Consider the following 14,612-nt stretch of genomic DNA (forward strand, 5'->3'; position numbering starts at 1 on the left):
CACACACACACACACACACACACACAGGAATCACAAATGTTACTGAGGGTGTGGAGAGACGGGAACGTTGGTGCCAGGAAGGAAGATAAAAAGGCACAGTTGCCGTGGTATAAATAGTATCCGGTTTGGTGGCAAACGCCTTTAACCCCAGCACCTGGGAAACAGAAGCAGGTGGATCCCAGTGAGATCAAGGCAAACCTGTCTACAAAGAGAGCTCCTAAGCCAGTCAGGGCCACACAAGACCCTGTCTCACTGCCCTTCCTCAAAAGATGTAATGGCAGTCCCCCAAAAATAAAAACAGAATTACCATATGATCCAGCAGTATCTCTTTTGAAGTATTTATGCCAAAGTATTAAAAGCTTTGTTGTACTTTTTTCCAAAATTATTTTTCTTTTTAATTTATCATTACTAATTTTGCCTATTCATGGGATACAATTTCATGTTTTGATATATGTATGCATTGTGGAATGACTAAATTAAGCTAATTAACATATCCATCACCTTAACTACTTGACTTTTCATGGTAAATTCTTAAATTTCTTTTTAAATATTTATTTTATTCTTAAATTTTTATTTATTTATTTTTGAGACAGGGTGCTATATTCAGTCCTAGCTGTCCTGGAACTCACTATATAGATGAGGCTTGCTTCAAATATGCAGAGGTCCACCTGCCTCTGCCTCCAGAGTGCTGGGATTAAAGGTGTGTGCCACCACACCTGGCTTTGTGGAATTTTTGGTTATTCACTTTTTTTATTTATGTATATATGGGTGCCTGCTTTCTATAAGTATGCACAACATGTTCTTTCTTTTCTTTTCTTTTTTTTTTTTTTTTAAGATTTTTATTTATTATGTAGTGTTCTGTCTGCATGTATGCATGCAGGCCAGAAGAGGGCACAAGATCTCATTACAGATGGTTGTGAGCCACCATGTGGTTGCTGGGAATTGAACTCAGGATCTCTGGATGAACAGCCAGTGCTCTTAACCTCTGAGCCATCTCTCCAGCTCCCCGCACACCATGTTCTTGAAGAATCTTTGGAAGCCAGAAGAGGGCATCATTTGGATATGGGTGCTGGGAACTGAACTTGGATCCTCTGCAAGAGCAGCAAGTGCTCTTAACTGCCGAGCCCACTCTCCAGCCCCACAGTAAGGCATTCGATTCCCTGGAGCTGGAGTTATGGATGGCTGTAAGTCATCTGAAAAGGATGCTGGAGACTGAATGCCGTCCTTCTGCAGGAGCCGTATGTGAGCTGAGCCATTTTACATACGCTTACAAATTATTATTAACTCTAGCTGCCATGCTCTGTAACAACCCACTAAAACATGTTCCTCTGCTTAACAGAAGCCCGGAGCCTTTGGCTAACCTCTCTCCTTCCCCCATTCCCTTCTCCCATCAGCCACTGTGAGCCACCATTCCATTCTGCTTCTGTGAGTTCCTCTTTATATTTTACACGAGTGAGATCATGTGCCATTTGTCCTCTGAGAAAGCAGGATCCTAAGGACATGTCTGCATACTCAGTTATAATGCTATTAATCACCATGGTCAAAAGGTAAAAGCAACCCAAACACTCACCAACAGATCAATGGATAAATAAGATGAAGCATATGTATCCAGTGGGCTGCTGTTCAGTCTTAAAAAGGAGAAGCATTCTGACATTTCCCACCTCGAGGGATGAACCTTTAGGACATTATATGCCCAGCAAAGTAGGACAGTCACCAAAAGACAGATGCTGCCTATTTTCACTTCCATGAGTTTTCAGGAGTAGTCTGACTGCTAGAAACTGAGAGCAGAATGGTGTTTGCCAGAGGCTACAGAGACGGGGAAAAGTGTAATGGTGTCAAGTTTCAGAGTTCTGGTTTGTGTGTGTGCACATGTTGGGGTGGGGAGGGCACGTGCACGTGTATAGAGTGGATGTGGAAGCCAGAGGTGGACACTGGGGGTCTTCCTCAATCACTTTCCATTCTAGGTTTTGACACAAGCTCTATCACTGGACCTGGTGCTCACTAGACTAGCTGGCCAGAATGATCTAGTGATCTCCTTGTCTCTACCTTCCAGTACTGGGAGACACACAGGTGGACAGGCCTTTACATGAAGGCTGGGATGGAAATCGGGTCCTCAGGCTTGCATGGCAAATACCTTACTGAGTCCTCTTCCCAGGCTGTTTACATTTTGAAGATTAAAATCTTTGGGGGTTTGGTTACACAAACACGTGAATATACTTAACACTAGTAAGTGTAACACTAAAATGGTTAAGATGATACTTTTTTTAATTCACATTATTTTGTGTATATATGTGTTTTGCCTACATGTGTGTATGTGCACCACATATGTTCCTGGTGCTCTCAAATGCTAGAAGAGGGATCAGATCCCTTGGAACTGGAGTTACAGATGGTTGCAAAGCAATCTGGGTGCTCGGAATCAAACCCAAGTCCTCTAATACTCTTAACTACTGATCCGTCTATCAGGACCCTATTATTTGGATTTTACTATTAAAACATAAACAAGAACTTTAAAGAAGATGGCAACAAAGAGACTTAGAGCAAGAAATGGAAACAAGATGCTACTGACCCCTCATTATGATCCAAGAGAGCCAGGGCTCAGTAAGAAAGGTGAACCAGGCTCTAGAGGAAGAAGACACTTCAGGGGTGCATTTTCCTTTGCGGGTTGCATGCCTGTGTCTGAAAAGCATCACTTGTGATGGGGGCTTGCCTTGGGTTCCACCGCAGCCAAGGCCCTAAAATGTTATAACATCTGATTAGCATGATCTGCTCTCGGCCAAGATGCTGACAACCAGCTTTCTGTACCTTCAGAGGCAGAACACATTGCAGGAAGCAAAGCGTTAACTTGAGGCAACTCTCAAGTGCTCTCTGTAAAACCTAACGAGTTAGACTTGTATGGAAGAGAAGGGGTATTTTTCTAGAATAAGAAGCCTGCCGACCAAAGATAGAAATAACCATCTGTATTATAACAGTTGTTGCTAAAGCATGCATCTGATTTAAAACAGTAATACACAGCCAGCTGTAGCAGCCACGCCTTTAATCCCAGCACTCAGGAGGCAGAGGCAGGCAGATCTCTGTGAGTTTGAGGCCAACCTGGTCTACAGAGCAAGTTCCAGGCTACAAAGAAAAATCCTGTTTCAAAAAATTAAAATTAAAAAAAAAAAGAAGAAGAAGAAAAGAGAAGAGAAGAAAAGGAGGGCATATGGGAAGGTTTGGGGAGAGAAAAAGGAAGGGAAATGATGTAATTATATTTTAATCTCAAAATTTTTTTTAAATATTAAGAAGCTAGAAGGATGGCTCAATAATTAAGAGCATTAGCTACTCTTCCAGAGGGCTCGTTTTATTCTCAGCAGCCAAATGTGTCTCACAACCATCTGTTACTCCAGTTCCAGGGGATCCAATACTCTTTTCTGGCCTCTGCAGAAACTGCACACTCATGGACAACATGACAAGTAGGCACACATATAAATAAGATAATTTTAAAAAGTGAAACCAGAGTGTTGTAGTGCACACCTGTAATTCTATCACTCTGGGTCTGAAGCAGGAAGATTACAAGTTCAAGTTTTGAATTAATTAATTACTTAATTAAAAAGTAGAAAGAGTGTATTGATTGGGTGTATTGATTACTTTAATCTATTTCTGTACCTTAGGTATCTTGGATGTGTAAAGATTTGTGTAGCTTAAAGAAATACACAAGTTGGGAAGGAGAACGAACAGAATAATCGCCAATGTGATTTATTAATTTATTGACTATATTATAAAATTGAAAAGGAAGGAAAAAATATGAATTTAGTGTTCCACTGATTTTAGAGGTTTCATCATGACTAAAAATTATTTTTCTATAAGACTATACTTACAGTTTAACTTAGTATTAATGTTTCAAAAGTAGAGAAAACATAGATAAGAAAAATCCATAGTGGTCCTCATGCTGAATAACAAATGATGCCCATTTATGTAGTAATCATTGTTCAATCAACTTAGAGTCCTTACCTCTGATAACATTTTCCATTCTGAAAAACCTTGGGATTTTATCCCAGGAAACTTTCTCCACTTATTTATTGGGATAGGGTCTTGCTATGTTGACAAGGCTAGCCTCAAACTCTTGAGCTCAAGGGATCCTTTTGCCTAGCATGCCAAGTATCTGGGACTATTCATATGTGCCATTGCATCCGGTTTCAGAAAACATTGTAATGCTCACCTTAAAAAAATCAAATTCGGGGATGGAGAGATGGCTCAGAGGTTGGGAGCACTGACTGTTCTTCCAGAGGACCCGGGTTCAATTCCCAGTACCCACATGGCAGCCCACAGCTGTCTGTAACTCCAGTTCAAGGGGATCTGGCATCCTCACACAGACATACGTGCAGGCAAAACACCAATGCACATAAAATAAAAATAAATAAGTTAAAAAAATAAATCCAAATGCTGGAGGAGAAGTTTTTGATGCCATGTTTGGCCAACGCAGAAATAAATATTGTTTATTTGACAGGAGGTGGCTTCCCTTTAGGAAATTCAGTTCATTTTTCTTTAATAGTTTACTATTTGATGTATAATTGCCAGTGGATGAAAAGTAGAGACCCAGGGTATGGACTCTATGAACACCATGGAACTTAGCTTCAGAATTCATAAGATCTAGCCAGGATACATTAAAATAATATAGTCTATGCAGGTGTGGATGCATGTCTTTGAGAAAAGTGTCCCCAAACTTACAGGGGCAGCCATGGAAGAAGAGGATCCTAGCAGATAGATCCTGCTGTACTGCTATCGTTATTGTGTTGTAGGGAAGGAAATGCCAAGTTCTGGGGCTGGAGTAATGGCCTAGCCAGGATAGTGCTTGCTCATGGGTTCAATCCTCAGAACCCATGTAAGAAGCCGGGCACATGGTTTTGTGTACTTGTAATCCCTGTACTGGGGAGGCAGAGATGGAAAAATCCCTGGGGCTCACTGGCCAGTTAGCCTAGCCAAATAGGGTGAATCCCAGGTTCCAGTGAGAGAACTGTCTCAAAAAAACAAGGTGGACAGCTCCTGAAAAATGACACTTAAGATGGACCTCTGGATTCCACATGCCTTTCCACATATATGCATTGGAGCACACACACACACACACACACACACACACACACACACACACACCACAGAAGCATGAAATCTCCATCCAGTGTTACCACTAACATCTAAAAGGACATTAGTATGTACATTAATTATTACTACCACAAACTTCATGTTTAGTGATTAAAAGAACACATTGCATTGTCATCAAACTTCAAAACGAGAGCACTATTTTTGTCAAAAGGCTCATTTTATATTTCCGCATGGATGATGGGAGAACTGCAGTTCAGGTGCCAAGGAAGTCAACCCGATGGGTTTATCTGGGTTCCCACAGTGCACCTAACAAAAAGCTGAAGCAGCTTCTGTTTTAATAATTAAGACATAAATTTTATATTAAGTTTCCTGGGTTCCTGAAGTTAGTTTCTGACACCCGTTTTATGAGAAAAAAAAAATCACATAATGATTCCTTCCAGAAGATAAATGGGAGACCTTTAGATTACATTTGCCTTGATTTCTTTTGTAAGTTGCATTCTATTATTTATTTGTGTGTGTGTGTGTGTGAGAGAGAGAGAGAGAGAGAGAGAGAGAGAGAGAAGAGAGAGAAAGAGAGAGAGAGAGAAGAGAGAGAGAGAGAGAGAGAGAGAGAGAGAGAGAGATCACATGCCATGGCATGGATGTGAGGTAAGAGGACAATTTGTGAGAGACATTCGTCTTTTCCACCATATAGGTCCTAGGGATTGATCTCAGGACATCAGGCTTAACAACAAGCATCTTTATTTGTTGAATTACCTCACCTAAGATAACGTCTTTTAAAAAAAAGTTTAGTTTTGTTTTTGAAACAGGACCTCACACTATAGGCCAAGCTGGCCTGAATCTTACTGTATAGCCCATGGTGGCCTCAAACCCACGGCGATTCTCCTGCCTTAGCCTCCCAAATTCTGAGATTACAGACATCAGCAGACATCTTAATTTAAAGGACTGATATCCTTTAAATTAAGATTTCATTGATACAAGTGTCTTTTCACACACAAACTATTAAAAATCAGCTGTAAACTAAAGGCTTCAACTCAAGCAATAATAAAAATATACAGGCTTACCAGCTTGGAATACAAGAACATTTGTAATCAGGGTTATAGAATGCTTGAGGTCACTGAAAAAAAAAAGACTTTAATGGGAAAAATTATTCCATGTTGGTGGTGTTTATTACATTTCAGAGGCAAGACATTAAAAATCATCTTTAAAAAATTGAGCTTTCAGCCAGGTACACTGCTGCACACCTTTAATACCAGCACTTGGAAGGCAGAAGAAGTGGATCGTTGAGTTCAAAGACAGCCAAAGCTACATAGTGGACCTTGTCTCAAAAACAAGTAAACAAGGCCTTTAATCCCGGCACTTGGGAGGCAGAGGCAGGTGATCTTTGTGAATTCGAGGCCAGCCTGGTCTACAGAGCGAGTTCCAGAACAGGCTCCAGGCTCCAAAGCTACACAGAGAAACCCTGTTTCAAAAAAACAAAACCAAACCAAACAAAAAACAAACGAACAAAATCAACAACAAAACTGAGCTTCTCATATTTTAGACAGCATTAAAATTCAGCAATCAAACCCTACAAGAGGTGTGTGGGGACTGGAAAGATGGCTCAGCCATTACAAGGGCTTACAGCTTTATCAGAGGCCCAGAAGGCAGGTCTAGCACCCATGCTGGGAGCTCACAAATACCTACAACTCCTGCTCCAAGGGATCCAGTGCCCACTTCTGGCCTCTGCAGGCACCCGTATATCTGCACATATACACACACATAGACACACACACACATAAATCATTTCTTTAATCTAGAAGATCTGTGATAGCCCTGAAGAAAAGCAACTCATTTTGATTAGACATGAGATTGCAGAACACAGATCAGTCGGTAAATAAAATATTTATAAATGACAAAGACCCAACTGCTTTGCAAGACTTACTACATTTACTCCTTTCCTGAATATGTAGCAAGAAGGCACTGAAAGATCTGGTCCTGCTTATCTGCAAGGATTATTCAAGCGTGTGCTCAGAATGCATAGCCCTTGAAAACCATCCGTTGTCAAGAAAAATCTGTGTAACACAAAACTCCTGAAGTAATGGGAGTTAGGCAGCTCTCTTTTCAGCCAGATTTCTTGTCCTGCCCCTGAACTACCCTGAACATGAACAGGTGAACAGGTGAGATGCTTCATGTATAGAATTTGTCAGTGATGTGACACCTGCAAAGTCTGTACAGAAAAAGAGGAAGAAAATGTTAACACCCAAGCAGATGCCACGAAGCCTAGCAGAAGCATTACTGAGCAGCCACCTGTGAATTCTGATGGGATGTGCAGGACCATGTGTAGCGTGCGTCCCTTGGCACATGGACCAATTCCTGAATAAGATTCCAAATTGTACCATGTCCTGCTGAGCTCTGGGGTCTCAGAACATGCCATTCCCCCTGCCTTCCTCTTTCCTCCTTCCTCTGACTACTTTCTGGTACCCTTTGAGGTCTCCTGACCTCCTCTAATCTAGGTTAGCTCCCCCTTATTTGTGTGCCTACAGTGCCATCCTAGACTTTTCCTTGAGAAACGCTGTTCACACTGAAGAGTGACCCCTTATTTGTTTTCCCATCTGTCCCCTCATAGTCTGGGGCTCCATGGGACCAGGTCTGTATTCCTAATATGGAGTAGCCTAGAACATATTGATTGGATAGTTGAATGAACTATACAGCACATTCTATTTGTTTCTCAGCTCACTCATGTACTCATAGGTGACTTATTTGTGGATCTGTCTCACATATGTGGCCTGGGAAGGGTTTTAGAAGATGGCCAACAATGGCTGTGATCCCTAACAGAGCTTCCCAATGGGAAGAGATTCTTGAACATGTTTTGTATGCAGTTGGCACATCAGAAAAGCCTGTCTGGAAAGACTGAGATGAAAAAAGATGGAAAGAGAAAAGGAACCTAGACATATCTCTCCAAGGCAATGTGGGGCTGATAATATCTTGGCCAGATATTATGAATCAAAGACAGATGTCAAAGAATCTAAAGGGAGGAAGGAATATTTATTGGGACCAAACAGAACCCTGATGCCACCAAAGTGCCCAGTGAATGTAAACAGGAAATCAAGGGAGGGTGTGAAGGAATTAGTAGGGTGTTAATACATGTCTCTATCAATGAGATGCATTCTCTCCTAAATCTTAGACTCTCACATAAGGAAGCAATGGCTGATCTTGGGTAAGATCGACAGATATCTTATCAGAGTGGGAGAGTTAGCAGAGACCAAGGAGGGCTGCGGATACCTTGGAATAATCTAAGACCCAAGGACAAGAAAGATATCAGGTACTGACTCTAGAAGTCAGCGTTGCCTTTCTAGCAGGGGAGCTGACCAGAACACAGCTATGAGAGCTCCTCACCACTCTTCTTAAGAAGCAGTGCTCTCTCTACTATGGAACAGTGCAGCTAAGAATGTCTACAGACTTCTGTGAGCCTCAGCTCACAGCTACGTTCCTTACTATGGTTCACAATACCTGTTGTGCCAGCTCATCTTTTATGGTGATTAATCAGGCCATGATGGGAAAGAATGAGAGGTCCCTTCTGTGGACCCAGAGGAATCTGGAAAAGGAGAACCACCCCAGCTTGCTTCTTTATATGCACCTGTAAATTCCACCTGGCAAGGCAGTAATGGCCATTCTCCAGGAGTAAGGCAGCAAGAGCTTCCTTCCTCTGCTTCTGCCCTTTCTGCCACTTCTGGGTCTGAGCTTTCTAGAACCTATCCCTTCTCAGTCTGAGTTGAGATGGCTGAGCTATTTCTTGAGATGCACAATTCTAGTCTCCACTAACCTGGGCCGGGTCTAGTCATAAGCCCTGGCATAGGACTAACTCCAGGAATGGGCCCACCCATCCTCTACTCAGGTACCACTCCGAGGTTTGTCAGACAGGGAAGTTACCTCCTCGGCCCTCACTGGCAGCCGGCTTCACTTGGATCGGACGATTCATCTGAAAGACATGGGACCAACACACCCATTTAGCATGACTGCCTGGTCCCAAGGCCTCATTCTTTCTTCCCAATGAGCTCCTCAGGCTCTGAGTCCCAGCCTTCCTTACACTCTGCACCCCTCCACTCCCATTGGGATTACAGATTCTCTCCAACATTGCTTCCTTAAACCCAGATGTTTAGAAAGTGCTGGAACCTGAAGGAGTGGACGGAAGGAAGCTCAGTCACAAGCATAGGGTGGATGCAGTGGCTAATGAGATTTTCTGTCTTGGATTCGGGGTAGCTCCATGTGGTGCCTGCTTCTTAGGCTCCTGGACTTACATAAAGGCTTTGAGTGAGAGGAATTGGGTGGGAGGGTGTAATTGCTATAGCACATTTGTGGTTTATGTCTAAAACTGAGACTCTAGCTGTGTGTTATTTAGATTAAACAGTCTGGGACACAGACTCAGTGCTATACACCCCTAACGCTGCCATTTCTTGGTTGCATGATTTGAAGTGAGCCACTGTCTCTCAAATCCAGTTTCCTAATCTGGGAAAACACTCCCAGCTGTCTGTGCCATGCTGGTCTCCGCACTCACCCCTCCGTCCCTCCTGAGTGCCCCTTTCCCTGACAGCCTAGGGTTCTCTAGGCACCATTTTCTCCCTGCTCATCTCTCTCTTCCAATTCTTGAATCGCTTCACCCACACCCACAGCCCCAGCAGTTATCCACACAGGGATGACTCAGACCTCTGCGTCTCCAGCCCACATCCTCTCCTGAGCCTCGGACCCATGTTCCCAGCTGCACGCTGGGCATCCTGGCTAGGAAGGCCCCCTGGCACTTCCCACTCAACACACCAGAACCCGAGCTCATCTTTTCACCCCAGCTCGATCCTCCATTACTCAGGTTATAAATCTAGAAAGCAACTTAACTTTTCCCTCCAACCCTTCCCTCCTCCAGCCAGCTTCGCCTTTTAATTCAAGGGTTCCCTGATTAGACGTGGTTAAAAAAATCACCTGGGAACCATATTAGATTCTTAAGGTGGGGGACTGTATAACCTGAAAGAGCTCCTAGGTGATTCAATATATACCCCCACCTTCCCATCCCCCAACCACCCTAAGTGAATTCATGATTGAATCCCCATCTCACCTTCCTCTCATAGGTGTTGTGGGGATCACATGAGGTAATGGGGGTGCAGAAGGTCTTGGTAAACTGCCAAGAGCTTGGTGCGTGGGATGTGAGGGATTGATGTTGGGGGCAGACAGCTGAGTGCCGGGAGGAAGGAACAGCGGCCTTCCTGTTCCTGGAGGAAGGGGTAACTGATGCCCATCTGGCCTGAGAAGGTGATGATCTGACCCCCTCCCCTCAGGAAACGTACGGCTTCTGCACCAATCAGGGACCACTCCATCCCTTCCAATGTGCTCGTTGCCGAGACAACAGGCAGCTTCCTGTTACCATAGCCACAAGTGCTACCCAGTAACCATGGTAACACCCTGGCAGTCACAGCTGAGCAATTTCTTTGGATCAAATTTTGGGGTGGGAGGGGTGAGGAAGACTCATTTAAAAAGGGGGGGGGAGGGAAAACAGGCCAAGCCTGAACCATTGTAATCCTCCCTCCCACCCAAGGCTCTGACACACCCACCCTCTGGTAGTGGAGCACCTGCAGTGTACCAGGCTGTGGGTGGGGGCCGAGACACCGACAGGACTCAGGTTGTAGTCTAGAGGGGATGACAGATCAATCCAAGCAGATCAGGGCGAGCTGGACAGGTCTGGACTGGCCTGGACCAGGGACCAGGAGGACAGGACCAGTCCCTAGGCATGGCCACCTGTGAGTGTGGAGGAGAAACCGAGAGACAGAGCTATGGAGAGCAGAGACATGGGGAATGATGAAGAAACACAGCAAGACAGAAATTATGGGAGAAAGTAAGAGACAGACCTAGAAAAGGGCAAGGAAAGAGAATTACTGGTGGGAAAGGGAAGGAAAGGGGGGTGGGCAGAAAGCAGGTCTGGGGGAGCCAGAAGAGCCTGGTAGAAAGGAGAGGGGCAGAAGCCTGAGCTGGGGGGTCAGTGAGAGTGAGCAAAACCATCATTATTTTATTAGTTCTTAAATAGATCCTGAGAATTTTTCTCTGGAGCCTAGAGTGACGAGCGCATGTGACAGCAGCGGTTTCCATGGTAGCTCTTGGCTGGGTTTCCTGGGAGATGGTGCTCACTGGTGCTCTGGGGGGATGCTCCCTTCCCTCTTCCCAACCACCTGACCTTTTGATGGAGAGTGGAAATTGGGTGGTATATATGAATTCTTACATGGGCCTGCCAGGGTCCAATCCTCAAGAGACTCAAGGTCTACACCGTCTGCCAGTCAGGCATGCTGCCAACATTTATGGAACTCTGTGATGAGCCCTAGTGATGCTTGGATGGAGACTCCCCTCACAGGCTCACAGAGAAGATAAGGCCCCGTTTTCTGAGAGCACACAACATGCCAAGCCTTCCCCTGGGACTATTTATATACGTTGTCTCCAAATCTTTCTAACCACTTCAGGAGGTCTACTGTCCCCATACTATGGATGAGAAAGCTGAGGCCCAGGGAGAGTTATTTGTCTAGGATTACATTGTGGGTACTTAGAGATTCACCCCATGTCTGACTGATGGTAAAGCTCCTGATTTTTTGCATCCTACTGCTCAACTCCTTGTTTTTCATTTGTTTGTGTTTTTGTTTTTAAGATAGTTTTACTATGAAGCTCAGGCTGCCCTAGAACTTGTTAATAGCCTAAGCTAGCCACAAACTCATGATCCTCCTACCTCAGTCTCCTGACAGCTGGGTAATAGTATCATCACCCCCAGCTCAAGTTCACTGTGCATTCACTCAAGTGTGTGTGCGTGTGTGTGTGTGTGTGTGTGTATGTGTGTGTGTGTGTGTGTGTGTGAAGGTCACAGTTAATATCAGGTCTCTTCCTCACTCTATAAAAAGATTTATTTATTTTTATTTTATGTGTATGGGTGTTTTGTCTGCATGTATATCTGTGCATCACGTGTGTGCAGTGGTGCACACAGAGACTAGAAGATGCCCCGGAACTGTAGTTACAGATGTTTGTAAACTTACATTGAGTCTGTGTTCTCTGGTAGAGCATCCAGTGCTCTTAACCATGAGTCCCCTCTGTCTTGGTTTTTGTTTTTTGTTTTGTTTTGTTTTGTTTTTCAGACAGGATCTCTTACTAAACCTGGAGTTCAGCTAGACTGGTTGGCCAGCAAACCTGGGGACTTCCTGCAATCCTGGAATTACAGAAATGTATCATTGCCGTTGGCTTTGTATGTGGGTTCTGGGGGGTGGAGGGGGCAAACTCAGGTCCCCATGCTTGTACAGCAGGCACTTTACTGACTGAACCATCTTTCCAGGCCATTCTTAAGACATGGACACAAATAATGAGACACAGAGGTACCAGGGCCTTAGAGACAATGCAAGGTGAGGAGCTATTAGTGAGGCTGGAAAGGAAGTGCATCTGGAAAGGAAGACACAGGAAACAATCCATGAAGAAACAGTGTTTGCTCTGGGCCTTGTAGTCAGAGTGGGTAGAGATAATGGCAGAGGCAGGGCAGGCAGCTGAGCATTCTAGACAGCTAGAGTAGAGACAGGGAACGTCAAGCCTGAAAGAGCAAGGGCTCCAGCTCCTGAAGACAAACTGCTCACGAGACAGATGGGAATTTCAGTCCTGGTTATATCACTGGCAACTTCTCTAAGGTCTTTGAGCCTCAGTATCCCCACTCATAAGAGGGGGAGTCGTTCCTATGCTTGAGGGTTTGTGGTGGAAATAACAAGAACCAGATCTTAGTAGGTATATTAGAAATGATAGGTGTTTTTTTTTCTTTTTGTGTGCTTCTGTGTGTCTTTTGGGCTTTACAAATTTTTGCTTTTGTTTTTATTTTGTTTTGGTGAAACAGGGTGAAACTGAAAGGCAGACAGGAACCAGATCAGGGCAGGCTGTAAGAAGCATGTCAAGGATTTTGACATGAATATATTTTAAATGCTATAAGGATGCAGGGAGGGACTTTAAAAAGGAGGACAGGTGACGATCTGGTCTGTTTAGTCTTAGAAAGTATCTCGTAAGTTGTCACAGTGCAGAGAGAGGATTGGGAAGGGAGTGAGAAGAGGCAGGATGTAGGTGGGAGGTGAGGGTGACTGGGACCATTGTAGAAGGAAATGGACAGACCCAAAAGATGTTCGGGACAAATGAACTAAACCATAGTTCTGTTGAGGGTGAGGCCGAGGGAAAGGAGGGCATGTGGACTGACTCAGGATTACAGCTCAGGAACTGGCAGAGTATTGCTTCCCAGGCCTGAGCCTCAGCACCACAGGCAGGGATTATGGGGAACACCTGCGGTTTAGGTGTGCCACTCACGGCTGGAGGGGAACACTGCTCATGAGAGCTACTGGGCAACCCTGCCTGTTTCCATCCTGCCATAGGCACGGGGCGGGGGGGCGGGGAATGGGGGCATTGACTCCCCAACCACGAACTAACTTGTCATGAGATTTCAGGTGAGCCTTTGCCTGGACTGATCACCTGTTCCTCCAGGAGTTTCCCAGGCCCATGTCTGTGTCAGGGCGCTGAAGGGGAAATCAAGGTAGAGAATATCAGAGAGAAGAGAACAACCTACTCCACGAAGTGGGGTGGGTAAGGTTAGAGGCAACCAGACCTGTACAAGGCCCTGTTCTCTTGAGCCAGTAAGCAGAAGGGAAGCAAGGTGTGTCCCACTTCTCCTACAGACTGTCTTTGGGCTTTTCATCACCCTGTCCTGATTCTATCCCTCACTCAGCATTCCCTCCCCACAGGAAGGGGTTTTATCAGTACTCCCCAGAGAAGGACTGTTGGTGGTCCAGGAGAGGCGTCACGAGGGACAAGGAAGAGTATGGCAACCCTCAACACCATCATTTTCAGGGCTTGGTTCTACCACACATCCTCACTTTTTTTTGTTTGTTAGTTTTGTTTTTTGAGACTGGGTTTCTCTGTGTAGCCCTAGTTGTCCTGGAACTCTCTCCATAGACCAGGCTGGCCTTGAACTCACCGAGATTCACCCGCCTCTGCCTCCCGAGTGCTGGGATTAAAAGCGTGCGTCAGCACTGCTCGGCTTACCACACTTGCTCTAACCCAGCTAGCTCACTATGAAATCCTGTGAGCTCTAGAGTCCACAGGCATGCCATGAGCCCATCCTCTCCTCTCCACTCCTGCACCATCCTAGCTCCAGGGCAGCTCGCTTCACCACTGGCCTATTCAGAAGCGACGTTGTCCCGTTGTCTTGCCTCCGCTATTTCTCCCACTTCAGTTCGGTCTCCATGCTGTAGCCAGGGTAATCTTCAAAACTTCATCCCTAACTCTTCTTAAGTTCACCCAGGACTGACTGTCAGAACTTGTGTGTCCTGTCTCCTCTACCCAACATGCATAGCACACTTTACCCAATCACAGCCAGTCATCTTTGCTGGGAGACATTCCTGTCAGTTCTCATAGTATCCTCAGATTTCAGAAGTGGCCTTTGGCTTTTAGCTTTTCAGACCCTCAGATATAAAGAAAGCATCTGGTAGCACTCTCCTTCCTCTCCACTCCTGAGG

General features: G+C 44.9%; 1 protein-coding gene across 1 annotated transcript in view; it reads right to left on the reverse strand.

The window, feature by feature from the left end:
* Positions 1–14,612, reverse strand: part of Celf6 (CUGBP Elav-like family member 6) — a 31,355-nt gene that overhangs the window by 9,285 nt on the left and 7,458 nt on the right. Inside the window, exon 3 of the mRNA XM_028892474.2 lies at positions 8,989–9,037. Coding sequence (XP_028748307.1) covers positions 8,989–9,037 — 49 coding nt within the window. The remainder of the gene's footprint in view (positions 1–8,988; positions 9,038–14,612) is intronic.

This window comes from Peromyscus leucopus, chromosome 7, assembly GCF_004664715.2.
Source record: "Peromyscus leucopus breed LL Stock chromosome 7, UCI_PerLeu_2.1, whole genome shotgun sequence".
In the NCBI taxonomy this organism is placed as follows: Eukaryota; Metazoa; Chordata; class Mammalia; order Rodentia; family Cricetidae; genus Peromyscus; species Peromyscus leucopus.